Consider the following 25,736-nt stretch of genomic DNA (forward strand, 5'->3'; position numbering starts at 1 on the left):
AGGAAAGTTGAGACCCAGAGAGGCCACAGCACACAGCACAGGAAGGTGGCAGAGCTGTGGTTATGGTCCTTTGCTGGTTCTGCAGCATGATCCATCCTCTTTGGGCAGTAGTGTGGAGCACTGAAAGGGTGGCTCTCAGCACATGCCCTTGGGGTCTGATAGTCAGAGAGCACAGTCGCTGCAGACCTTACCTGCCACTAGTGCTCTCGGCAGTGGTCTAATGTCAGCAGTCCAGGAAAAGGCTGAGTGCTGTCAGGCCCGTGCATGTTGATAGCATGTTGTTAGCCACTTTAGCAGCCAGCATGCAGTGCCCAGAAGGAAAGTTTGTAAAGAGAAGGGAAATTTGGAAAGTCAGTTACATTTAGAAATGATGAAAATGTTCTATAGATTCCTTCAATGTAAGGAAATACATTCTATCTAACCAAGGAAACATGTAAATACTTTTAATAAAACTTGTATAATTTTATTTTGTGATTTGGTGCTTTGCCTGCGTGTATATCTTTGTACCATGTGTGTGCCTACTACCTGTGGAGACCAGAAATGGGCATCAGATCCTCTGGAACTGGAGTTATAAACAGTTGTGAGCTGCCATGTGGGTGCTAGGAATCGAACCTAGGTCCTCTGGAAGAGCATTGAGTCATCTCTCCAGGCCCCTAATATAACTGTTTAACCATATCTCACAGATACCATTGCAAACATTATTGTACTAATTGATCCTTTCTCTAGACTTAGGTATTTTTTCCTATAAGCAAATGACTTGAAAATTGAGTGCTGAATATTCTGTGGTGTCCAGCCAGCTGTTGTGTAAGCACCAGTACCATAAGATGCATGGTATTGTATTAAGTCAGTGACAGGCAGATGCCCAGGCCTTCTGTTGATGGTCATACGAATGAGAAGTACTCAGCTCATTTTTATGAGATGTTAGCTGTAGTATACAACGCTTGTTACAAACAAGTTAACATTTTATAAACAAATACGCATTAGTAACAGGCTCTTTTTCCCCACAGTGCGCAAGAGACGAGTTGAAGGAGACCTCCAGTAAGCGTGCCGCGGGCAGCCTTTGGAAGACTGCAGATCACCAAGGCGCATGCGCCGAGGGCAGCAGATGTAAAATTTTCCTGGGTAGAAGGGGAAAGACTGGAAAACTTTTTTTTAACTATATGCATTATTTTCCTAGCTTAAGATAATATGTTTGATTTGTAAAATGAGTAATAGATAGTATTTTGTATTTGTAGCATTTCTACTGAAATCAGTTTAATTTAGCTTAATTGAATGGTTTATAATGATTTTTAGACAAAAATGCAGTTGTAGAAGGTTTCAGAAGTCGTGTATGTAAGAATAATTTGAACATCTTGAGGACCAATCTTTTTTAAATCAAAAAGGGATGTTGCTGACTCAATATTAATGTTGTTCCATGTACCTAAAGGGAAGGCACATGGCAGCTTTTTTTTTTTAATCCATTACTTTGGCAAAAGTTTGCTTTATCCTTATTAGGGAAATAAAATGTCAGAATTTTAAAAGATGGCTCAGAATCTGATATATCTAAAATAAGCCAAAGCAAAAGACCTCCAGGACACAGCCTGCCCTCTGCATGGCAGGGCTCTGCACATGTCTGATGGGCTCGGCTGACTTGGGTGGGTTTGTTGGTTTGTTTTTAATAGTCCTTAGCTCTGCCCCGCTGCATACCTTATTAAAAGTATGGCTAATGTAAGGTAGTACAGTATTTCTTCTTGCTGTGGGCATTAAATGTTTGTAAAAGCCAATGGCTAAAAGCATCAGCGTGGAAAGGTTATTTTCTTCCCCATAAAGGGCTCTTGGCCAATACCCAGTTAATTAGAGTAAAAGGAAAAAAAACAGAAGGGTGCTGTTAGATAGATATAGGAGAGAGTTCAAGCCTGAGAAGCTCGCACAATGGCCATTAAACTGATGAGCACTGTCAGTTAGAAACTAAAGGGTGCTAGCGGGGGTGGCTCCCTCCTATAATCCTAGCACTTGGGAAGCTGAAAAGGGAAGATTGCTGAATGTTCAAAGCCAGCCTGAACTACATAGGAAGTTCCAGGCTAGCCTGGGCTGCAGGTGTGAGAACCTGTGTCAAGAAAGAGCAAACCTGTGCCATGTGGTGAGAGGCTCCATCTGTGATCCCACAAGCGCAGCGTTGCAGGATCGTGTTAATCGCTGCTCCAGTTTCCCAGCCAATCACAAAAACTGCTATTCTTCAGAAATCCAGTTGTAGTGGATCTTGTACTTTTAAAGTCCGTATGGTAAAAAATAACTTCTATAGCATAGGCTACCTTTATCACCCAGGCATTGAGCCGTGTACTGCAGCTGTGGGGTTGGGGGGTGCTGTACACCTGCTGGGGTGGGGGTTGGGTTTGTATCTGTGCTCTGCCCTGGGGCAAGTACTTCTGGAAGGAATAGCAGAGGCATGCACAGTAGGGACAGCAGAGAGGAAGTGCTCCAGTGAAGCATGAGCAAGTTAACTTTTGCTTATACCATTCCAGTTCTGTTCTGTAATACATTATGTAACTGAAGAAAATACTTCTTTAAAAGTAACTTAAGTGTGAACTCATCCGGCTGAATAGACAGGTTTTAAGAATTGTAATGGAGAACAGTGTTTACCTGGATCTTTCAAAGTCTGGCACCTCCTGAATTTTTAATAACTTCCAGTATTTTTTAGTTCCTCTGAAATTTTATGACACAGTAATAAATTAGGATTTTGTAACCGTTTTAATTTTAAGCCAGAGATTTTCTTTTTCTTTTCTTTTTTTTTTTTTTTTTTTGGTTTTTCAAGATTTTCTAAACCCTCGAGTTTTATGTCAAATTAAATGGTTGTCTAAGAGAACATTCTTTACATTTTTTAATTGTTCTTTTAAAAAGCCTTAAATTGTCCATTTTATAAAACTGTGTTCATATTTATCTCAAGGTATAATTTTTAGTATACCTGTATGCAATTGTATACATTAATGCCACTGTTAGTGGGTAGTATTAATACCTTGAAAATAGATTTTGGTGCTATATACTTACTATAGCTAAAAGTTTAAAGAATAAATAAAATACAGATTCTAAGGTGCCTGTCATTTCAAAGACCAAATAAACATTTTATGTTAAACATATAAGCCGTTGGTGGTTTCAAGGAGAGTGTCTGTGACCAATAAGTTGCACGTTAATCATTAGTGAAATTAGCCGCATACTTTATTCAAGGGGTGCACTCCTGAGAAGTTACATGTAAATAGAACTTTTAAAAAGTTTTCCAACTGATAATTCCTTCACATATTTTCCTTTAAAAGTGATATAATAAAATTATAAAAGAAGAACGTCTTAATAAAATATTAGTTGTATGCTGTATGTGTGACCCACATTTCCACTATGGTTCCCAGAGCTGTCTCACTTTCCTGTGTAAAGTCAGGACCCACTGTTACCTCCCAGCAGATGAGTGTTGGTTCACCTGGAGCCGCAGGTGCTGCCTGCGGTGTCCGGCTGTATTCCAGCGCAGCTTTGCTTTAGACAGTATCAACTGAAGATATGGCACCCAAGAGAAGCGAACACGTGGGCATTCGAGAGCCAACTCCTGCTGTTCTGCCAGGACAGGTGTGCGTTCTCAGATCTGAACACCTGCATTGCTGTCTTGTCCATCAGCTCTCACAGGTCTCTACGGTTTCAACATAGTTCTTTTGGTTTTGGTTTTGTTTTCAAGACAGGGTTTATCTATGTAGCCCTGGCTGTCCTGGACTCACTTTGTTGACCAGGCTGGCCTCGAACTCAGAGATCCACCTGCTTCTGCCTCCCAGAGTGCTGGGGTTACAGGTGTGCACCACCATGTATGGCTTGATAGTTCTCCCTCTTAACACTTACAAACAAACTAGTTGCCATTAAATTGAGAAAGTACCATCCATTGGTAAAGATTTTCTGTCATGTTGACTTCTGTGCACTATAATTTGGTTCTGTGAGTCCTTCCCTATGAAAATTAAGCATAGGGGTTGGAGAGACGGTTCTGTCATTAAGAACACTGGCTGTTCTTGCAGAGGTCCTAGGTTCAGTTCCCAGTGCCCACAGCAGGCAGCTCACTACCTCCTTGACCTCCAGTTCCAGCTGGGATGCCCTCTCCTGCCTCTGTGGACACCTGCATTCATGTGGGACACAGACAAATAGGCACATGCACATACACAGACAAGTAACAGAAATTGAGCTATGTATAAATGTTACAGTAAACCTGTATAACATTTCATTAACTCTCAACTTCTCCTTGCAGTCTGTCAAGGTCTAGCCTTGGAGGTTAGCTTAATCACTGCCACATATTATTTTTGCTTTTGCTTTTCTCGTGTATTTTAGAAAGCCTTCATTAATGATAAAGAATAGAGCATGCCTGTGATCCTGGCACTTGGGGAGGCAGTGGCAGGCAGATGACTGAGTTTGAGGGCAGCCTGATCTTTACCCTTAAAGATTGTATTCCTTTTTCTACATTGTCAGGGTTTTGATACAGAGCAAATAATTCTGATAAAGGTCTTCCAGATATCCTGTTAAGTTTAAGAACAAAGCTTAAATACTTCTTTAAAATTATTGATATGCATGTCTGCACACATGCACATAGGTGCTTCTGTGAACAGGTGCCATGGCACACATGTGGAGGTTAGGGAACAACTCTGTGAAATTGGTTCTCTCCTTCCACATTTCCATGACTCCAGGAGATCAAAACAGGGACCTTTACCCTCCGCACCAGGTCACTGGCCCGACTCTTTAAATCTGGATTTTTTGCACTTAAAACTCACAACCCGGAGAATGCAATTACAATCTTCATAAGGGTACCAAGGACACAATTTCTTAGTTTTCTTCCTTTTTCCTAGTTTTCATTCCAGTAGCTAGACTATACTCTCAACTGAGTAAACATAATTCCTAAGAATCAGATGTCTCAGCTTTGGTTATTAAGAAAATACAGTTGAGTCCATGAAGGGTCAAGGCAGCTGGGTATGTCATAGAATCCCCACGTGTCCTTTTCTCTTTTTTTCTTTTCTTTTTTTTTTTTTTCTTTTCTTCTTTTTTTAAGATTTATTTATTACATATACAGTGTTTGCCTGTGTGCATGCCTGCAGGCCAGAAGAAGGCACCAGATCTCATTATAGATGGTTGTGAGCCACCATGTGGTCGTTGGGAATTGAACTCAGAACCTCTGGAAGAGCTTAACCTCTGAGCCATCTCTCCAGCCCATCCCCAGTGTCCTTAAGCTATCCAGGTCTGAATGCCAATGCCAGTGAGAGCCAGCCAGCATGTAGCCTTGGCATCCTTTCCATCCTTGGCACTGACTGCCCCTGCCCTCTGGGGGACACAGAGGACAGTGACCTGCTCATCACACTGTTGTTTTTTGGTGCTCCTCAAATGATGAGGCCCATGCTTGGGGTTACTTCCTGCAGTGTTCACCTATCGCGGGTTGCTGTGAAGAGACACCATGACCAAGGCAACTCCTAAGGAAAACATTGAACTGGGGCTTGCATACAGGCGCAGAGGCTTATTCTATTATCATCATGGCGGGAAGCAAGGCAGCGTGCAAGCAGACATGGTGCTGGAGAAGGAGCTGAGAGTTCTACAGGGCAGCAGGCAGCCGGAAAAGTGACACTTGGCCCAGCTTGAGCTTCTGAAACCTCAGCCCACCCCCAGTGACACACTACCCCCAACAAGGACACACCTCCTAATAGTGCACTCCCTGGGGCCAAGCATTCGAATCCGTGAGCTTTGGGGGCCATTCCTATTCAAACCACCCCATCTCCACCTCAGAGAACACAACATCCCTGAGCCAAATTAAAGTTGAGCCCGTTATAGCCCAGAGTCTTACCTAATGTCCTCATCACTCTTCACCTCTTGACTCCTTTGCATAATCAACAGCTTTCCAAGAAAATGAACATCCTCGCACCTGGTCCAGGTGATCCGGGTATAAGGCAGAGCTGCTCCACCTGCCAAGACCCTGGTTTCTGCACATTGGATTTGCTAGGGAAGAGCTGTACTTAGTGGCCTTCAAGACAGATCTGCAGTCATCTGAGGTGGCTGGGAACAGGACCATGTGTTACTGTGATCTTGTGTCTGTATTGTGTGTCTTGTGCCTGTCATGGCACCATAGAACCCTTCCAAGTATTGCCATGGACACCCCCACTTCCTCCCCACCTATCCAGTAATGTGCATTTGAGGGGGGAGGTTGAGACAGGGTTTCTCTGTGTAGCCTTGGCTGTCCTGGACTCACTTTGTAGACCAGGCTGGGCTCGAACTCACCTGCCTCTGCCTCCTGAGTGCTGGGACTAAAGGCGTGTAATTACCACTGCCCAGCACAGTAATGTGCCTTTTTAAAGGGCCGGACAGTGAGGTTCATGATTGATTAAGTAATCAGCAGGAGCTAATGGCGATGAAGCTGTAATATGTAAATGCAAGTTTATTAGAAGCAGTGCAGGAGGGGAGGGGAGGACGGAGAGAGGGCAGGGAGGTGGGAAAAGGACAAGGGGGAATGGAACCAAAATGTCTGGTTTATACAGTGAGTATTTGAGAGAGGGGAAGCCCCACCCTAGGTAGAGAGCTGGCATGCCCTACAGCAGGACCTACCAGTTCACCATTTGTCACACTGAGGATACATCCTTGTGATGGTGTTGGGGGCGGGGACAAGGGGGTATTCATCCCAAGTACCTACCGCCTTGGGGCAGACTGAAACATCACTGGACAGTTCTGTGAGCATGAGTCTTTAGACTTTCCCGCCTCCAGAGCTGTGAGCTCTCAGTAGGGTCATCGTTTTCCTTCTCTGGTGGCTAGTAAATTCTATTCTTAATATAATGTGAGGTTTCAAGTTGTAGAGCCTGGAAAGCCAAGGCCTGGGTGCCAGCAGATCAGCATCTGGTTTGCAAGTGGCATCCTCGTTGCATGTCACATGACAGAAGCATGGGGCTCCCTCTAGGTGTATAGCAATTATTAAGAGTTTGTTTCATCTCTGCTTTAGAAAATGAGATTTCTCTTTGTTTTTGTTTAATTTTTAGGAGAGGCTTTTTACCTAGGCTGACCTCCAAGTTGGCTCAAAGAGCTCTGCCTCCGCCTCCAGAGTAGCTGGGACTACAAACAGGCATCACTTTGCCTAGCTGAGGACTACATTTTTTATTGAGCAGTTTTGAGTTTTTAGATTTCTATGCTTAGGAACTGCTGTTTACAGAGTGTTTCCCTGGCTGGGGTGGAATCCAGGTCCCAGTCCAAGGTCACCCATTGCTTTGTGTGCTGACCCTCTTCCCTTCTTACACTCTTCCCTGCCTGTCCTGCACTCGATCTGTGTGTCCTCCCCACAGCCTCCTGCTGAGGCCCCGGAGTGCAGGAGTGGTGGGATTTGAAGATGGCCTTTAGAAGGCAGAGGGGGAAAGAGCATGCACACACAGCCCTTGTGAGTCCACATGTTCGCTTTATTTCTGTTACAGTCTTAAAGTTCTTCTAATATGAATATATCAATAAATGCTTTATAAGTAGAAAAGCAATGAATTTTTGTGACATTTTAAATAACAAGTATTATCCACACCGTTTATAACAAAATAAAGTTTTGTTTGAAGACTACTCTACAAATATTTAAAACTGTATACTGAACCAAATAACTGTATTAAAGTTCATCAAAAATGCTATATTCCGACTTTTTTTTTTCAGTCTCTAACTTTGACTCTACATCATCCTTCAGGAGCAAGTATAAAACACATATGCACGACATGCCACTGTGACCCTGCTGTGTGTGCTCATCTGACTTACTAGTCAACCTTTTTAAGGGTAAAGCTTATTCATTCTCCATGTTTTTACCCTCCCCAGACCAATATGCTGAAGCCCTGACTAACATGCCGTAGTGGTGGGGTTTGGAGGTGGGCCTTTGGAAGACAATTGGGATATACAAGATCCCCAAAGGGGGACTCTCATCACAGAACCAGCAAGAAGGTGGCTAGCCGTCCACAAGCCCTCACAGGGCTGAGCCTGGATGCTAGGAATGGAGGAAGCAAGTCTGTTGGAGCCACTCAGTCTGTAGCCTGCATCATTGTCATGCTGAAGCACGCAGAATGGTCAGCAGTTGGCCATCTCTGCCTCAGTGTTCAGTTAGCTGTGTCTTCTGTCCAAACATGTTTCACTGACTCAGGAGGTGGGGTGGGGGGACTGATACCCAGTGTCCTTTGCCTCACTGCAAAACTTGTCTTTTGTATATGTCAGCTTAGTTTTATGGGCAGGCAATAATGAGTATAATTAAACCATATGAAATGAGTCTTTAGTTTGAGACAAGGTCCCATTATAGCCCAGTTGGCCTCAGACTCACAGCAGTCCTCCTGCCTCAGTCTTTCAGATGCTATAATCAGGTGAGCTGTAATCCAGCCATACCTGGCTGAAGTCACTGTTTCATGAGTAAGCGTGGCCATGGCTCATGGAGGGTCAGCTGCCCAGGAGAGAGGACTAGAGTGCTGTGGGCTGGGCCTGAACAGCGCCTCCCTGTGCTCCCTGAGGCATTCCAGTTAAAAATGCAGAGCCCAGGGATGAAATCTGTGTGGCTGACCACCTGTAAAGCAAGACTGTCCAGCAGTGTTGCCCTTGCTTTCTTGCAGTTGGTAGGGTTGGTCTAGAGGTTCACGGATATATCAGTGGCTCCAAGTCCGCACCGTATAGAGGAGCCCTGAGCCTGAAACTGCAGCTAAGGTGTTCCGAAGGAGTTGGGATTCTTTCTGGAGCTAATGTTAACTGAACAGTTTTTACTAGACAACCACAAAATAGTGCTATAACGTATTAAGGGGGTCAGGTGTGGTGTCACACATTTAATCACAGCCCTCAGGAGGCAGAGGCAGGCAGATATTCCTGCTCTGTAGGCTAGCCTGGTCTACGTAGCAAGTTCACAACCAGCCAGGGCTACATAGTGAGAGCTCATCTAAAAATAACAAGCTGGTCGCAGTGGTGCACTGTCATCCCAGCACTCGGGAGGCAGAGGCAGGCGGATCTCTGTGAGTTCGAGGCCAGCCTGGTCTACAAAGCAAGTCTAGGACAGCCAAGGCTACACAGAGAAACCTTGTCTCAAAATAAAACACACACACACACTAGAGGAGGATGGAATTTAGGGGTTTCCATGTGGCCCATCTCATTGGATCATGTAGGTCAAAACAATCATTCTGTCTTTAACAGATCTGAGGGCTAGGGTGCCCCTAAGTAGTAGGGCGCATGTTTACCACACCATGCCTTAGACCCAAGCCCAGCACAAACAAAGCTAACAACTTGAATATGCTAACACAGGTGCACGTTTAACACTTCAGTCTTCCTCTGCATCCCTTGGCCTCTTTCTGGAGGGTTTATCTCCTAAACAAATATGAAGAATGGGTTATAGGAGCCAATATAATGCATTTCTGGCAGCCTTGTGCAATGTAGCTCTGAAATGACAGGAGACATTTGCCCCAGAGACCTGTGTCACACAGCACCACCTCTGGGAAGCTAGGTGCCTGGGACCTGGGTTTCCCTGGGTGTTCTCAGGCTAGGAGAGACACTTTTCATTACTGTGGTAAAGTACTTGAAGTAATTTTGTTTCAATACTTGTATAAAATTCAGTGTTTTAAAGTCTGACTTTAGAGTTAGAGAGATGGTTCTCGCAGAGAACTCAGGTTCAGTCCCCAGCACCCACTTGGCAGCTCACAGCCATCTGTTGGGGGATGGAGAGTTCCATCATCGCCTTCTGGTCTCCACAGGCACTGCATGCATGTGGTGCACATGCACACATGCAAGGAAAACACTCATGAATAAAAAAACTTTTAAAATATTTATTATGTATACAGTGTTCTGCCTGCATATATGCCTGTACACCAGAAGAGGGCACCAGATCTCACCATAGATGGTTGTGGGACACCATGTGGTTGCTGGGAATTGAACTCAGCACCTTTGGAAGAGCAGCAGTATTCTTAACCTCTGAGCCGTCTCTCCAGCCCATAAATTTAAAAATCTTAAAGACTGAATTTTAAGAGTGCTTATGTATGTTTTAAATACGTATATAAACATAAAAATGAATTAACAAGGCAGCGCTATTCAGACACTCATGCAGCTGTGATGCCTATCCCCACCCTGGCACCTAGAGCACATGACAGAAGACACTGAGTTAGTACATCCAGGGGCCATAGCTAGGGACCCGCACAGTTATGACTTACAGTGTCTTCGCTCTGTCATCTTACAAGAGAACAGGCAAACAAGGAGTCAACAGGAAGTGGCACACACTAAAGAGCCCTCCTCGGCTGCTGCTCTGTCTGACAGCAGGCAGCTGTTCACCCACACCGAGCATTCGCCATTCTCTAGATGAGCTTTGGTGGCTCAGGGCCCTGTGCCGTGCCTTCTAGTCTCAGTGTAGCTGAAAGGCCTCATCCTGTTGTGTGGTTTTCTGGAACCTGCTGCCTCCCAAGACCTACCCTTTCCAGGCCTCGGGTCTCTGGCTCTTATGCTACACACCTGCTCCACTGCGTGTCAGTGAGCCGTGTAACTGACATCCTGACCTGTGACATCCTGACCTGTGAGCTGGCTCTTGGAAACAAAGTCACCTAGAACTGAATAAACGGAGCTTACCTCTGTCGCTCATGAGTTTCCTGGCTTTGAGTAATCCTCCCGCTTTATCTTCTTCAGATCCGTCATGACTGCAATCTGAGGAAGACATGGCTTGTTCCTCTGAAACCAAAGGGATTTTAGGCTAGGGTTGACATTCAGAGGGACCCACCTTTACCTGGATGCAGCCACCTGGCTTGTAATTACCATGACTGCCCCTTGGCAACCCTTGCCTGTGCCTTGCCTACCACTGTCCAGCACACTACAGAGGACCGCACCATTAAAATAACTGCAGAGCTTTCTGAACTGATGTGGTGCCATCAGAGGGTATGTTCCCTGCAAGCGGCTGCTTCCTGCCCTGAGGGAACGCCAGCTCTGTCCTGGCTGCTATATCAGCTCCTACCCTCTCACCAGGTCGCACGGATCCAGCACTGTAGCTGCCATCCTTGACCACCATCCCTCTGCTGGGGTGTCCCCAGTACACTGCCCCCTGCAGGCGTCAGTAGCCAGCTCTTCATGATGGATTTTCCTACAACAGCCTAAAAGATGAAGACGTATTCCTGAATTTTACTCTGGCTGAATACTGTCCTTCCCACTGTACTTTTCCTTGAGAAATAAGTAAGGCATTGGCCTTCTGCTAGGGGAGGAGTGGCCGGCTTGCTTGCTTCAGGACACAGGTGAAGCTGACGTGCACGTGAGCTGAATGAACTGGGCTGTTACGTGCCCAGAGCCTTAAGAAACACATTTCTGTGGAGGGTTTACTTGGGGTTGTTTTGCTTTGTTTTACTTTGGTTTTGAGACAGAGTCTCCCTTGGCTTTGTGTGGAACTTGTGAAGTAATAGCTCAGGCTGGCCTCAAACTCAAAATCCTCCTCTCTCGGCCTCGATAGCACTGACAGCGTGCTTGTACCCCCATGTCCAGGCGCTCATGACAGCATGAAAAACAGGCTTAAATACTAAGTTCTTAATTGTGCTAATATATACATTTCCTCCATGGCACCTATCATGTGTGGAACAGGTTTTATGGTTTTCAATTAACCTTTTCTATGGGTGAGTGACCCTAACCAAAGCAGAACGGAAGGATGGGGTGTGTGCGGCTGTCTTAGGTGAATAACACCAGCAAGATGAAGATCTCACTGGAGCAAAACTAGGCTCTGCCTACCTGAGTGAGATGTGAAACCAGCACGGACTTACTGTGGCCTGCTCCCTGGTGATGGCTTCCAGCGGTAACGAGGCTGGAGGCGTCACCATCCTCCTCTCCTCCCTCCTCGTCTTCCTCTCGCCCCTCCTCTTTCTCTTCATCCACCCAGATGGTGGAACTTGGACCTGGACCCCGGTGGTTCTTCCTCTGCAGAGGGATATTCTGGTGAGTGGCTACCCCTAGTTTTATATTTAAAAAAAAAAAGGCAGCCAGGTGTGGTGGCGCATGCTTTTAATCCCAGCGCTCGGGAGGCAGAGGTAGGTGGATCAATGTGAGTTTGAGGCCGGCCTGGACAGCCAAGATAACATAGAGAAACCCTGTCTAGAAAAAAAAACACAAAAGGCAAACTTTCAACTTAAAAAAAAATGAACTACTGTAGGCAGGATGTGGTAGTGAGCGAGCACCGGTAGTGGGGACCGAGGCAGAAGGATAGCAATCTTTCTTTTTAAAGCTCAGGAAAACAGCTCCAATTGTACAAAGCTCCCAACATAAAGCTTAGGTAATATACCTTGATTAAATCCAGGCGTGGCCACTCAGGGTCAGGACCAGACATCGGCAAGATTCTAATCTGTGTCTTTGAATTTGCGTTCCCAAATGAAAGAGTCATCTTTTTATAGGAGGCACTGTCTGTGAAGTGAGGCCTGCCGGGAAATGAACAGAAAATGCCTGTGTCAAGTTTATCAAGAACACCCAACCCACCCATGGGTAATGATGACCTCACAGCAGGCAGAGAAAACAGGACCACAATTCTGGCTCCATCTGTCCACTGCTCAGGAAAAGTAGCGTGAACTGACCCAGAGTGCAGGGGGAAGGGGCAGGCGGCCAGATGAAGTGCTTTTACAAAGAATATCCCCAACTATAATCACAGATGGGGGCATGAAATCTCACTTCCACAAGGGTAGATCATGCATTAGCAGGGACATTTTGAGAACTAAAAGTTGTTCCCTCCACTCAATGAAAGTAGAAGGATTTTTAAAAGTGGTTTTAAAAAGTAGGTGGCCAGGTGTCTCAAAAACAAAGTGGGCCACAATGGCAGGAGGGGCCTCAACAGCTCAGGGCAAGACTGGAGTGATCCCACCAGGCAGGCAAAGGCAGGAGGATTGCAAGCCCAAGGTGAAGACGGATAGTGAGCTCAAAGCCAGCCTGGGCTGCGTGCAAGACTGTCACGAGCAGTAAGTGCTTCCTGAGTATAGGAAGGCAGCTCTTCACTGGGTCCCAAAAAACGAGAAAGGACTCAAAGAAAGAAACTGTGCCAAGCAGTCAAACAGTAGCTCACAACAAGGGGTAAAAAGCAAAACCAGAACTGCACTTGTTTCAGGGTACTTGGAGAATCCTGGGAAGGCTGAGCTTCCCTCACTGTGCCAGGTCTATGAACCTACTTAGCACAACGCCCCTGTGATGCACACATTTTACAGCTCGGGAAATTAGTGAGAGTGAGAGCCTCAAGCCTGCGTTAACTTCACCGTTGTTGCAGCCTTTAAAAAACACATTTACTAATAATATACGTGCAATAGTACCTTATTTTAAGTATATAATTGATTTTTTTAATTTACAAAGCTGTACAACCACGACCACAATCTGATTATAAAATACTTCAGCATCTTCAGAGGAAGCGTGTGTCCGCTGTCATGGAGACTGCACTTCTCAAGAAAAGCTGGATGCCAGTCACAGGTGTGTGCTTAGGGGACCGTGTCCAGAGGGACTGAAGCTCCGCCCACTGCAGCTAGCAAAGCTGGCCCCACGTCTTGAGTGGGCACAGGCTACATCCACCTTGGTCACACGTGTTGTAAGCTCACATGGCAGCGCATTCTGTTGACAGTTCAGCTTTCTTAGGTCAGTCTCTCTAAAGGGTAAGGACCTGTAGTTGACTTTACAAACTTGTCTTGGAACCCGACATGGCTCCCTGTGAGCTGCACCAGTGAATGAAGTCCGTCAGAAGGGTCAGGCTTTCAGCAGCACAGCTCTGCTTTGTTCTTCAACAGCAAGTAGCAACATGTGCGTGCAGACCGTTACCTAAAGGGCCAGGCGGTGGTGACTCGTGCCTTTAATCTCAGCACTCAGATCTCTCTGAGTTCAAGGCCAGCCTGGTCTACAGAGGGGCAGCCAGGGCTTCATGGAGAAACCCTGTCTCGAAACAAACAAACAAACAAACAAACAAAGTTACCTGAAGGTAAGTCTGGATTTGAAAACCGCCTGTCCTCGGAGGCCAGTGTCTTCCCGTATAAACAGGTGGTGGTGCCTGTCCTGCAATGGGACTCTGTAGACATCGAACACTTCGCTGCCTACATGCAGGGACATGCTGGAGAGGGTAACAATTCGGGTGTTGAGATGTTTAGTGAGTAGCATGTCCTCATATAGAATTCATAGAGAAACAACAACAACAACAAAAGGGTGCTCCCAATAGCCTGCTTCCAAGCTGGGCACTTGGGAGGCGGAGCAAGAGGATCAGGAGCTCAAGGGCGCAGGTTCAGGGTCAGCTGTTAACAACAAAGTGAGTTATGTGTCCAAATGGGCTATGAAACCCTGGCGCTTGTTTGTTTGAGACTGTGTAGCCTTGGTTGGCCTGGAGCTCAGCGTGTAAGCCAGGCGGCCACTAACTCGCACAGATCAACCTGCCTCTGCCTCCCCAGGACTGGGAGCAAAGGTGTGCACTACCACAACAGGTGAGAGCCTGTCTTCAAAACCCACAACTGAACTCTGCTCTTTGTGGCGCTGTGAATGGGACCGGCCGCCCTAGACGTTCAGATGGTCGAACCCTGGTCTCCAGCGGTTGCTGTTTGAGTAGGTTTAAGAGGCGTGGCCTTGCTAGAGGAAGTACGTCATGGGGGGTGGGTTCTGAAGCTTCAAGGCCAAGGCTAATCCCAGCCAGCTCTGAGCCTTGCTTGGTTCTCAGCTGTGCTTACCACCAGGCCTGCTGCCCAAGGCCACAGTTTCCGAGATGGGATCTTATCCCCCTGGAACTGTAAATCCAAACAAACTCCCTAAGTTGCCTTCGACATGGTATCTTATCAGAGCAATAGGGAAGTAAGTAATACACACTTCAGGGTAAAAAGTAGTCAAATCTACTTTTCAGCTTCCAATAGAACAGTCTTATAATATCTTCCAATCTGTATCTTTAAATTAATAAATTGAGCCACAAGGTGGTGACGCATGCCAGCACTCGGGAAACAGGCAGGCAGATCTCTGTGAGTTCGAGGCCAACCTCATCTACAATGCAAGTCACAGACAGCCAGGGTGACACACAGAAAAACCAAAAATAAAAATAAAAATAAAAAATTGCAAACTGAAATGAGTTCTCAGATATTTCTATTTAGGGTCTAGGGCTACAGCCGAGTTGGTAGCCCTGGGTTCGATCCCCAGCACTGCAAAAAAGATTATTTAAAGTGACCCTGATATTAGCTAGCAAGACAGATAAAAGGGATCTGATGAAACAGAAGCAGATGTAAGCACCTCTCCAGCCCACCTGTAAGCGCAGCCGTGACTGCTCATCCCACTCAGGCTTCCCTAGGTAACGACAGCAGCCCAGCTTTTCTCCGTTCTTGAGCCCTACACTGAAAACTTGCACTTGTCCAGGCCTCCGTCGGGTGTTCCAACACTCACCTTCCGTCTGACCACTTCACCATGCGAGCATTGCTTTCTCTAACGTTGTAGCCTTCTTCATTCTGGGATACCCTCCAGCGTATGGTGTTTTCCACCTGGTCCAGAAAGAAAGGTATCAGACAACCAACCAACTAGCTATGTGGCTTTGTTCCTCAGATAATTCATAATCACATGCCAAGGATTGATGAGTGGCAGCACGAGTGGCCAGCTGAGCAGCCCTGCCACCCAGTTACCACAGCTGCCTGGACTTGCTGCTTAGGCTAACCAGGCCCAGGTCTGAGCAGTGGGAGGAGGCTAAGTAAGATGCAGCCTGTAGCCACAGCCAAGAGCAGGAGGCAGGAAAACAGCGGTTGGTCCTCACAAGGTAGGTAGCTGACATCACCACCTCAGCTCAGAGTGTAACACAGAGGCAGATCACTCGCCTGGCGTATGAGGCCTGCAGTTCTGTTCCTAGCACTGTTATGCACGCGCGCACACTTCTTGCAGGGCCCTTGCAGGGACTGTGGGCGCAATGGGGGAGGGGGAGCTTTAAAAGTGTCTCTCCAGGGGCCCACAGAATCAACCAAAGCAGGGCTCCTAGGGGCTCATGGAGACCGAAGCGGCAGCCATGGCACGGTGTGGGTCTGACCTGGGTCCTCTGCGTATGCATTTGGCTGTGTAGTTCGGTGCTCTTGTGGGACGCCTAAGAGAGGGGGTGGGGCTTTCGTGTGTGCTCGGGACCCTTTTCCTCCTACTGGGTTGCCTCGCCCAGCCTGATAGGAGGGTCTGTGTCTGGTCTTACTTTAACTTGTTATGACATCCATGTTCCACTGATGTCCCTGAGAGGCCTGCTCTTTTATTAAGGGAACAGAGAAGCAGTGGATTTGGGGGAGAAAAGAGGTGGACGGAGGACTAGGAAGGGTGGATGGGTGGGGGGGAGGTAACTGTGGTCAGGATGTAATGTGTGAGAAATAAATAGGTAGATAAATGAAATTCCTCCTTTTCTAAAAGAAAGGAGGAGGGGTGCGTAGTGCATGGCTCACTGGATAAAGGCCATTGCTCCCACGCCTGACTACCTGAGTTCAACCCCCAGCACCCACAGAGGGCTTTCTGACCCATGTGTACATACATGTGCATGCTCTTGCACACACAAATGTATTTTTTTTAAAGAAAAAGGTGTTTCTTAGTCTAATGAGATAAGATCTAATGACAGGTTAATTTTTTTAAACTAATTAACTAGGAACTAGAGAGATGGCTTAGCAGTTACGAGCACTTGCTTTTCTAAAGGTACCTACACACACATGGCACACAGACACACAGACACACACACACACACACACACACACACACACACCAATAATAATAGTCTTTGAGACTAGAACAATTACCAGAACTTAAAATCTGAAACCTGTACTTAGTTCTGAGTCCAAATTTATCTCATGAAGTAGAGAACACCAAGTCACAAAAGACCACTAAGAACGGCCATGTCTAATGTCACCACCTGTTCGGGAAGATAACATCCTGCAGGAACAGTGGCAGTACTGTCATCTCAGGTATCTCAAGAGAAATCCCCTACTGGCAAGGTGTATGCTGTGCATGAAGTAAGCCTCCATGAGGAGACAGTCCTGAGCCGGGTGGCTGCTGGGATTTCCCTGGAGGAAGTGTGGAGGCAGGTCTACACCACTTACACATTGTTTATCCTGAGGGAAGCTAATGAGCTTCAACTGAGGCCAGGCGTGGTGGCACACGCCTATAATCCCAGCACTCGGGAGGCAGAGGCAGGTGGATCGCTGCGAGTTCGAGGCCAGCCTGGTCTAAAGAGAGTTAGTTCCAGGACAGCCAGGGCCACATGGAGAAACCCCGTCTTGAAGAAAGAAAAACTAAAAACTGAAAACGTTAGAAGAGGATACGCCACCGCTTCCGTGGTCCACAGTACTTGCTGAGCGAGCACAAGCTCAAGCCGCACGTCCTCACCCCTGTGTTGATTGTCTACAGGAGAAACTTAGGAGGCTGTAGAAGTGACTCATGGTTAAAAACACTTGTTGTTTTTTCGGAGGATCCAGGTTTGGTTCCCAGCATCCATAAACTGCAGTTCCAGAGGGTTCGATGCCCTCTTCCTGCAGGTACCAGGCACAAACATGGTGCACATACATACATAATGCAGTCAAAGCTCTCACATACATGAATAAGTCTAAAACACATCATAAGGGAGTGGCCAGCCCAGCATGGTAGTGCATGCCTGTGGCCGCAGAGAGGTGGGGGAGGTGCCAGAAGGAAAATCAATAGAAAATGGCACAATACCTTTAATTTTAACCTAGTTTTGTCTTCGTCACAAAGCACTTTCTCATCTTCAAATTCATCTTCATAAAGCTGAGGATCAAAAGGTCTAAAAAAATGTGTCATATTAGTCATAGTTAGTGATTGATTGATACTATAGACAATTATGTCCAGAACATATCACAGCAGACAAACAGCTTCGTGAGAACCCTCAGGGAGTACCCCAAGGACTACTTTCTTGAAATTTCTTTTTAAAACAAACTTCCTGAAATAAAATCCAAACATAGCTCGGAATTCAAACTCTTTGAAGAAGCACATCACATAAATATAAATATATCTTATAAAGCATAGGTAACAATCGCTCTATCCATATCTAAAATACGCAAGCCCTCTGGCTATCGCAGTGCTCTGAAGGGCCCGACATGGTGGCGCACGCTGTTAATCCCAGCACTAGGGAGGCAGAGGCAAGATCTCTGTGAGCTCGAAGCCAGCTTAGTCTATATATGGAGTTCCAGGCCAGCCTGGGACACTGTGTTCAAAAGAAAAAAGAAAAAAAAAAGTCCCTTAGCTTAACTAGGCAAAATCTGGGCCTGATATTTTATATTTTTAGAGAATAAATAAATAATAACAAATTAAAACCTGAGACCTGTGTTTAGTTCAGGTGTTAAAATGTACCCTGTGAAGCTTGTATCTGAGTATCTTAGTGAGTAGGCAGAGCCAACACTACTTTGTGGTCAAAGTTGTCATCTGGTTGATATTTGGGGTCATTTACCCTGAACACCTGTGATTTCTCTGGCCTCTCTCTCACTCTTTCCATATTTTCAGCTTTACACAAGTGACACTGCCATATGACACCTGTTCATCAGCCGCACAGCACCAAAGGCTAGCTAGGAAAACCGCTTGCTTTCCGAGTCTCTCCAGGAACTTACCATCCTCTTGTTTTTCGGTCGCACGAGAAACCATTCATCTTATGATTGATCAGTTTATGACAGATAATTCACAGTCTATACAGGGCTTTTTTTTTTTAATCTTGACCTTTTTTTTTTTTTTCAGCTCTCTTACTTGGATTCTATCCTGAGAAATTTGGGCAGCTTCACAAAATGCAATTCATCCCCCAGGTCAGACTTGATGTTGGGGACCTCTATCTTCATTCTGGTTTCAGAAATACGCCGTTCCACGCGCTGGTTCCGAGGGGCGGCACGTGCGCCCTAAGGGAGAGATCAGAAAGGGGAGGGCGTGAAGAGAGGGGACAGATGTTCCAGCTGTGCCCTCCTCTGCATGTGGCAGACACAGGTTTGAGAGGAAGTCACACAGCCACACTAGAGAGATAGTCAGCCACTCCAAGTCTCTCCCTGGTACCTCACCCCAACCACACCCATGAAGGAAAACAACAAATTCCGAGGGGGATAAGGCTCGTTAACCTGCATTAGCAGAGAACTGTATCTTGTTGGCATTTCTATTTTTCTACTTTGCACGAGACATTCAAGAAGTATAAATTCAACCCATCATTACTAAGTAACTGCCAAGAGCAGGAAACAACATCAACGTTGCCCAGACAGCACGGCACAAGTGTAGGTAAGTAAACCTTTTAAATCAATCAAAGGTGCTCGCGCTAACAGCCCCACTGTCCTGCCCCGGAAGTACGGCACGGATCACATTCTAATGGATCCTCCTGTGCCTTCTAAATATTTCCCCAAGTGCCCAATTCAGCTACGAATGTCAAATGATTAGTCCTCTGAACACATCCTCCCTCCTTTGCTGCCCCACCCCCACAACATGAAAGGCAGCCTCATCAGCCTTGGAAGCTTGTCTTAGTGTTGCCTCCTGGCATCAGGTGGGCGGGTGGTTGTACTCACAACAGGCTGCCTTGGGATAGGTGTTGGCTGGTCCTCATCGCTCTCAGAAGAAATGTCATCTATCTCTCCAAACAGATCCATGTTCCCACTATAATCTTCAATGTTGAGGGAATATAAATTATTAATTGGTCTAACTAGAGTTTATTTTTTGTTTTTAATTATGTACATGGGGAGGGTGATGTGTGGACATCGGTGCGGGTGCGCACAGAGGCAGGAGTCAGACCACACGGAGCTGGGGCCGCAGGTGGTTGTGAGCTGCCCACCATAGGGGCTGGGAACTGAACTTGGGTCCTCTGCAAGAGCAAGTGCTCCCTCCGGCCCCCTAATTAAAGTTCTTTATGTAGGGGGCTGGAGAGGTGGCTCAGAGGTTAAGAGCACTGACTGGTCTTCCAGAGGTCCTGAGTTCAATTGGTGGTGGCTCACAACCATCAATAATGTGACCTGATGCCCTCTTCTGGCCTGCAGGTGTACATGCAGGCAGATCACTGTATACATAATAATAAATAAATAAAAAGTCCTTTATGCAGTTTCTCAACACACTTCCAACATTCATAAGACAAATCTCCACTGCCAGTCTCAAGCTGGCTCTCCAAGACTAGCCCTTAGCAACTTCATTAAAATGTCTCCAGGGAAGGGAGGAGGCGGGGTCAGCAGATTAACCATTTTTGAGTTTAGTTCCCAGAGATCCGGGCATGGCGGTGCACACCATGCAAGGTGGTGATGCCAGCATTTAGGAAGTAGGTCAGGCGTTAGGGCTAGCCTGGCCTACATGAGACCCTGACTCAAAGAGCAAACAAAAGCCACGGTTCTAGTGAGTCCACCAGCTGTGACGTCGCCGTCATGTCACAGCTCGTCCGTGCAGTCCATGAGCTACCACCGCACTTCCAAGGTTGGACGACGAGTAATGCTGTGGCTTTTCTGCTTGTTTTCCTTGGGTCCCTCACTGTGAGGGGGGAAGCAGATGCTTTGATGTGAGGACACACCCACTGCCTCTGGTGAAAAACAGGAGTTGTGTGAGCTGGCTCTGACACAGATCCTTCAGCGGCAGACCGGCCTTCAGAGAGAGCAGCCCGTGAGAGTGCCTGAACCGGAACCTCACAGCTGAGTCACTCCCAAGTTCCTGACCCTAAGAATCCGGGTGATTAGAGATTACTGTGCTGTTCCCAGCTGTTGTGCACTGGGATCCTGTCACACAGCAAAGATATGCAACAGTCACACTAGAAGCACTTTCTCCCCTCACTTCTTCTACCATATTTTCTGACCCATAGGATGCACTTTACCCCCCAAAAGTGGAGGCTGGGGGATTAGGATGCGCCTTACAGTCCAATTGCTGTTTTTTACTGTTTTTCTTGTTTTACTGCTCTAAAAACTGGGTGTGTCTCATGGTCAGGTGCGGCCAATATGGTATGTTTTCCCATAATCTATTCCCCAGGCTCCCTAGTGGCCTCCTACAGTCTTAGGACACTTAACTTAGGATAACTTAAGGTTGAGTCCTCTACACTCATAGGATGCACCACAAAGCCAGCTTTAAAAGTGACTATTAACTTGTCCAGCAAAGACACAAAGAGGAACGTCGAGATCGCTTGACTCTCAACTCTCTCGATATAATCATATAATGATGTTCTCAAATTCCCAGCCTTCCTAGCAGCTCTTCAATACTCCCTCATCAACTCTGGGAAGCAAGGCTGTTGTTGCCCACGACCTCAGATGCTACTTACACTAAAATTACCTGTGCACATGAACACCAGCATCCTGAAAGAGGAAACAGTCTAAGAGAGCAGCTTGCCACTAAAGCAAAACCAAGTTCTAGCGCTGAAATACAGCCTAGATGTTAAGTGCACCAAGTTTTTGGGATTTTTGTCGTCGTCATTGTTGTTTTAGCATATCCATCTGTTTGTGTATATTACGGAGGTATACGAGGACAACCTGCCAGGGTCGGTTCTCTCCTCCTGTGTGGCCTCCAGGAATCGAGCTGAGGTCATCAGACCCGCCAGCAAGCATCTCAGCCACCGAGCCATCTCAGTGGCCCTACTAACACCAAGAAGACACGAATAACAAACACCTCGAGTAAAGGAGGACTGCGCCACAAAATGTAGCTGTTCAAAACAATAGGGGGACTAATACAAACAAAGTCAACAGCTTAAACCAAATGATCCAGTTAACTGATGGTTACCAACCACCAAAATTTACTTACTAAGAAATAATCAAAACATCTCTGTTTCTATTAAGGAAACCAAACTGGTAGTTTAAAAAAAAAAAAACTAAACTAAAAAAAGAAAATTAAAAGAAAAAAAGTGCAAAAACTGGGCATGGTAGCACAAGGCTTTAATCCCAACACTGGGAGGCACAGGTGGGCAGTTCTCTGAGTTTGAGGCCAGCCTGTTCTACATAGGGAATTCCAGGACAGCCGGGGCTACACAGAAAAATTGTCTCAACACAAAAAACAACTTGAGCTCCCGAGGCCCCACCAAGACAGCTTGGCATACTTAATGTAAGCCCTAACAGTCAGTTAACAGGCCAGATCTGTGATGGACTCGCTAAGGTAATTTTCTAGTAGTTTATCCTTGCAGAAGAGAGAGAGAGACAGAGAGAGAGAGACAGAGAGAGAGACATAGAGAGAGAGAGACAGAGAGACAGAATGAGAGAGAATGTTATAAACATTTCCTAATTCATTTTCTATCTAAAAAGTGTGTCGGCAAACCAGACATGGTAGCACACCTGAAATCTCATAACTCAGGAAGCTGAAGATGAGGGGTTGCCAAGTTTGGGGGCCAGTCTAGGCTACATACTGAGAACTGTCTTAAAAAGAAGGGGGAAAAGGCATGGGTGATGGCACATGCCAGTAATTAGCAATTAGGAGCCTAATATTAAAAAACAAAACCCCATCAGTTTAAGGACAGCCTGGGCTTTACAGCAAAACACTGCCTAAATAAATAAATACTTAAAAACAAAACATTTAAAGTTACAATTAGGCCTAAAGTTGTTTGCTAGGTTACTAAAAATAAAAGAGTTTTTATCAGAAAGAGCCAAATTCAGAGAACAACTTTCAACCCAGACCTGAGAAAACACAGAGAAGAGGTAGAATTATCAGAACTTAAATATTTAGACAGTATGGTGGCTCACACCTGTAATCCCAGCACCTGGGAGACAGAGGCAGGAGGATTACTGTGAGTTAGAAGCTATCCTAGACTACAGAATAAGATTTTTGTCTCAAAAAATAAAACAGCCAGGCCATTTTGGGGTACCTGGAGGCAGGCAGATCTCTGGGAGTTCTAGGACAGCCAAGGCTAACAGAAAAACCCTGTCTCAAATAAATTATTTAAATTTTAAAAATGGGGCTGGAGAGATGGCTCAGCAGTTAAGAGCACTGACTGCTCTTCCAGAGGTCCTGAGTTCAACTCCCAGCAACCACATGGTGGCTTACAACCATCTATAATATGATCTGATGCATACTGTATACATAATAAATAAATCTTTTTTTAAAAAATTTTAAAATGTACTGGGGCTGGAGAGGTGACTCAGAGGTTAAGAGCAGAGGTCCTGAGTTCAACTCCCAGCAACCACATGGTGGCTCACAACCATCTATAACATGATCTGATGCCTTCTTCTGGCCTGCAGGTGTACATGCAGGTAGAACACTGTATAAATAAAGAAATCTTGTGAGGGGAAAACAATTTAGATATAATCTGAATAAATTAATTTAAAAAATTTTAAAGATTTATTTATTTATTATGTACACAGTACTTTTTCTGTATGTATGGGTACTAGATCTTATTACAGATAGTTGTGAGTTACCATGTGGTTGCTGGGAATTGAACTCAGGACCTTTGGAGGAGCAAGCAGTGCTCTCTTAACCTCTGAGCCATCTCTCCAGTCCCCAAATTAATTAAATTTTTTAAAAAGAATCTATATATACTTTTTTTTAAAGAAATATTTTTCCTGGGCTAGAGAGATGGCTCAGAGGTTAAGAGCACTGCCTGTTCTTCCAAAGGTTCTGAGTTCAATTCCCAGCAACCACATAATGGCTCACAACCATTTACAATGAAATCTGCTGCCCTCTTCTGACCTGCAGGTGTTATATGCAGATAGAACACTGTATACTAAATAAACAAATCTTAAAAAAAAAAAAAAGAAATATTTTTCTTTTTCTTTTTTTTTTTTGGGGGGGGGTTGGTTTTGGGTTTTTTTTGTTTTTGTTTTTGTTTTTTCCAAGACAGGGTTTCTCTGTGTAGCCTTGGCTATCCTGGACTCACTTTGTAGACCAGGCCCGCCTCGAACTCACAGCGATCCTCCTGCCTCGGCCTCCCGCGTGCTGGGGTTAAAGGCGTGCGCCACCATGCCCGGCGCTACAAGAACAGATTTCAAAAGATTCCCTCGCACCTGAAGAAGCTGTCCCCCGGGGACTCTTGGGGCGCAGTAAGGTGGACTCTCCTGGTCAGGCGTCACCCTGGGCTCAGCTGCCGCGGGAAGGAAGGAACTGCCCCTCCCGAGGTGAAGGACGGCTGCGGCCGACCCCTCACAGAAACGCCAAGCCCACAGGAAGCCCCCTGAAGGACTCCAGAGCAAACAGGAAGGAGCCGACCCTCTCTCTGCTACCCAGCCCTCCAGTCTCCCTATAGCGCCCCCAGCAGGATGGCAGGCAAGGATGAGCACAGCCGCACAGGGGCTGGACACTGACACGCACCTACTAGTAAGGACGGGACACACACACACACACACACACACACACACACACACACACACACACACACACACACACACACACACACACACACACACACACACACACACACACACACACACACACACACACACACACACACACACACACACACACACACACACACACACACACACACACACACACAGTCTCTCTCTCTCTCTCTCTCTCTCTCTCTCTCTCTCTCTCTCTCTCTCTCTCTCTCTCTCTCTCTCTCTCTCTCTCTCTCTCTCTCTGTCTCTCTCTCGTTCGCTCTCTCGCTCTCTGCCTTGGGAAGGACAGAGGCAAACCAAGGGCTCTTAAACCAGGTACAGGAGTTTCAACTTGGCCTGGAGAGAGAGATGGCTCAGAGGATAAGAGTCTGTTCTCCCGAAGGTGCTGAGTTCAATTCCCAGCCACCACATGGTGGCTCACAACCATCTATGATGAGATCTGGTGCCCTCTTCTGGCCTGCAGGTGTACATGCAAGCAGACTACTGTATAAATAATCTTTTTTTTTTTTTAAAGTTTCAACTTGATAAGCCACAAAATACACAGAAACTTAAATTCTAACTTAGGAAAAGGGGTGGGATGGTGATTCAGGATTTTTCCTTTTAAAAGTTACCTTGCACTCTAACCACGGAACTATACCTCAGCGTCTATAAAGCAGTATTTTTTGTTGTTATTTTGTTTTGTTTTGTTAAAGCAGTATTTTTATAGATCAAAATTAGGGCTGGCCCCTGTGCTGCTCCTGCAGAGGACCCAAGTTCAGTTCCCAGCACCCACATCAGGCATTTCGCAACCACCTGTAGCTCCTCATCCAGGGGATCTGATGCCCTCCTCCGGCCTCCCCAGGTACCCATACACAAAGCACATATACATAAACATAAAAAATTTTTAACTTTTTTAATTTTAAAAAGTATATGTGACTTACGGTAATTACTCAAGCAGGTTGAATTTTAAGCCCCCAACACAAATTCATGTCTACACAGAACCTGAGACTGCGGCTTTACTTGGGAGAAGTTTCTGTGGAAACAATCCATTTAATGAGGTGGTGCTGGATTTAATTTGGGCCTCTGGGTAGTGGTTCTTATTCTTGCCAGCAGAGGGCAGTATAGAGACCCAGAAGCCAGTTGACACTGCGGGAGCCATGCTGCCACACTCCGAAGACCTCAGGAAAAGGAAGGAAGGGCCCGTGGGAGGGAGTGTGGTCCTGTATTCATCTTGCTTTCAGACCTACAGAGAAAGTCTAGGATTGAGTACATTTCTACCATTTTAAATTTTATTTTATGTATTTGGGTGTTTTGACCAGGAGAGAACATAGGATCCCCTGGGACAGAGGCTACAGATGGGTGTAAGCAGCCAGTGGGGTGCTGGGAATCAAAGCCAGCATATGGAAGACAGTTGATGCTCTGAACTGCTGAGCTGTCTCTCCAGCCCCGGTATTACTGTTTAAGGGCAGCAACTTGTGGTCCTCCGCTAGGGCAGACCAAGGAAACTAGTCACTGGGGGTCTTCTGTACTCTTCAAACTCTGTGTGGGAGGTGAGGGCTCTCGCAGCCCTGCCTCAGCCCCGCCTCAGCC

At 46.1% G+C, this 25,736-nt stretch overlaps 2 protein-coding genes across 4 annotated transcripts in view; one reads left to right on the forward strand and one right to left on the reverse strand.

Moving 5' to 3' along the window:
• Positions 1-3,338, forward strand: part of TMOD3 (tropomodulin 3) — a 63,419-nt gene extending 60,081 nt beyond the window's left edge. For both annotated transcript variants that reach the window (XM_084754577.1, XM_084754578.1), the window contains exon 10: positions 1,008-3,338. In XM_084754577.1, the coding sequence (XP_084610703.1) occupies positions 1,008-1,042 (35 nt within the window). In that variant the 3' untranslated portion in view covers positions 1,043-3,338. The remainder of the gene's footprint in view (positions 1-1,007) is intronic.
• LOC311581989 (RNA polymerase-associated protein LEO1-like) lies at positions 2,704-23,914 on the reverse strand. 2 transcript variants are annotated; one of them, XM_084754590.1, is made up of 10 exons: positions 23,835-23,914; positions 19,455-19,549; positions 18,661-18,806; positions 17,623-17,707; positions 15,343-15,437; positions 13,907-14,041; positions 12,251-12,383; positions 11,736-11,889; positions 10,567-10,665; positions 2,704-9,321 (listed from the first exon to the last, which is right to left on the reverse strand). In XM_084754590.1, exons 2-10 carry the CDS (start codon positions 19,533-19,535, stop codon positions 9,275-9,277), a joined length of 975 nt encoding a protein of 324 aa, XP_084610716.1. In that variant the 5' UTR covers positions 19,536-19,549; positions 23,835-23,914; the 3' UTR covers positions 2,704-9,274. The 2 variants fall into 2 exon arrangements, with proteins under 2 accessions (XP_084610716.1, XP_084610717.1); XM_084754591.1 differs by lacking the exon at positions 23,835-23,914 and having other exon boundaries at positions 19,455-19,594.
• Between the last annotated feature and the right edge of the window lie 1,822 nt (positions 23,915-25,736).

Source organism: Acomys minous, assembly GCF_964271855.1.
Source record: "Acomys minous genome assembly, chromosome: 13".
NCBI classification, from domain to species: Eukaryota; Metazoa; Chordata; class Mammalia; order Rodentia; family Muridae; genus Acomys; species Acomys minous.

Excerpts from the sequence above, each read along its gene's own strand:
- LOC311581989 (XM_084754590.1), bottom strand. The coding sequence starts at position 19,535 with ATGGATCTGTTTGGAGAGATAGATGACATTTCTTCTGAGAGCGATGAG. Across the intron at positions 14,042-15,342 it reads GTGAAGTGGTCAGACGGAAG|CATGTCCCTGCATGTAGGCA; the intron begins GTGAGTGTTGGA and ends TACCCTCTCCAG. Across the intron at positions 11,890-12,250 it reads CACGCCTGGATTTAATCAAG|AGGAAGAACCACCGGGGTCC; the intron begins GTATATTACCTA and ends ATCCCTCTGCAG.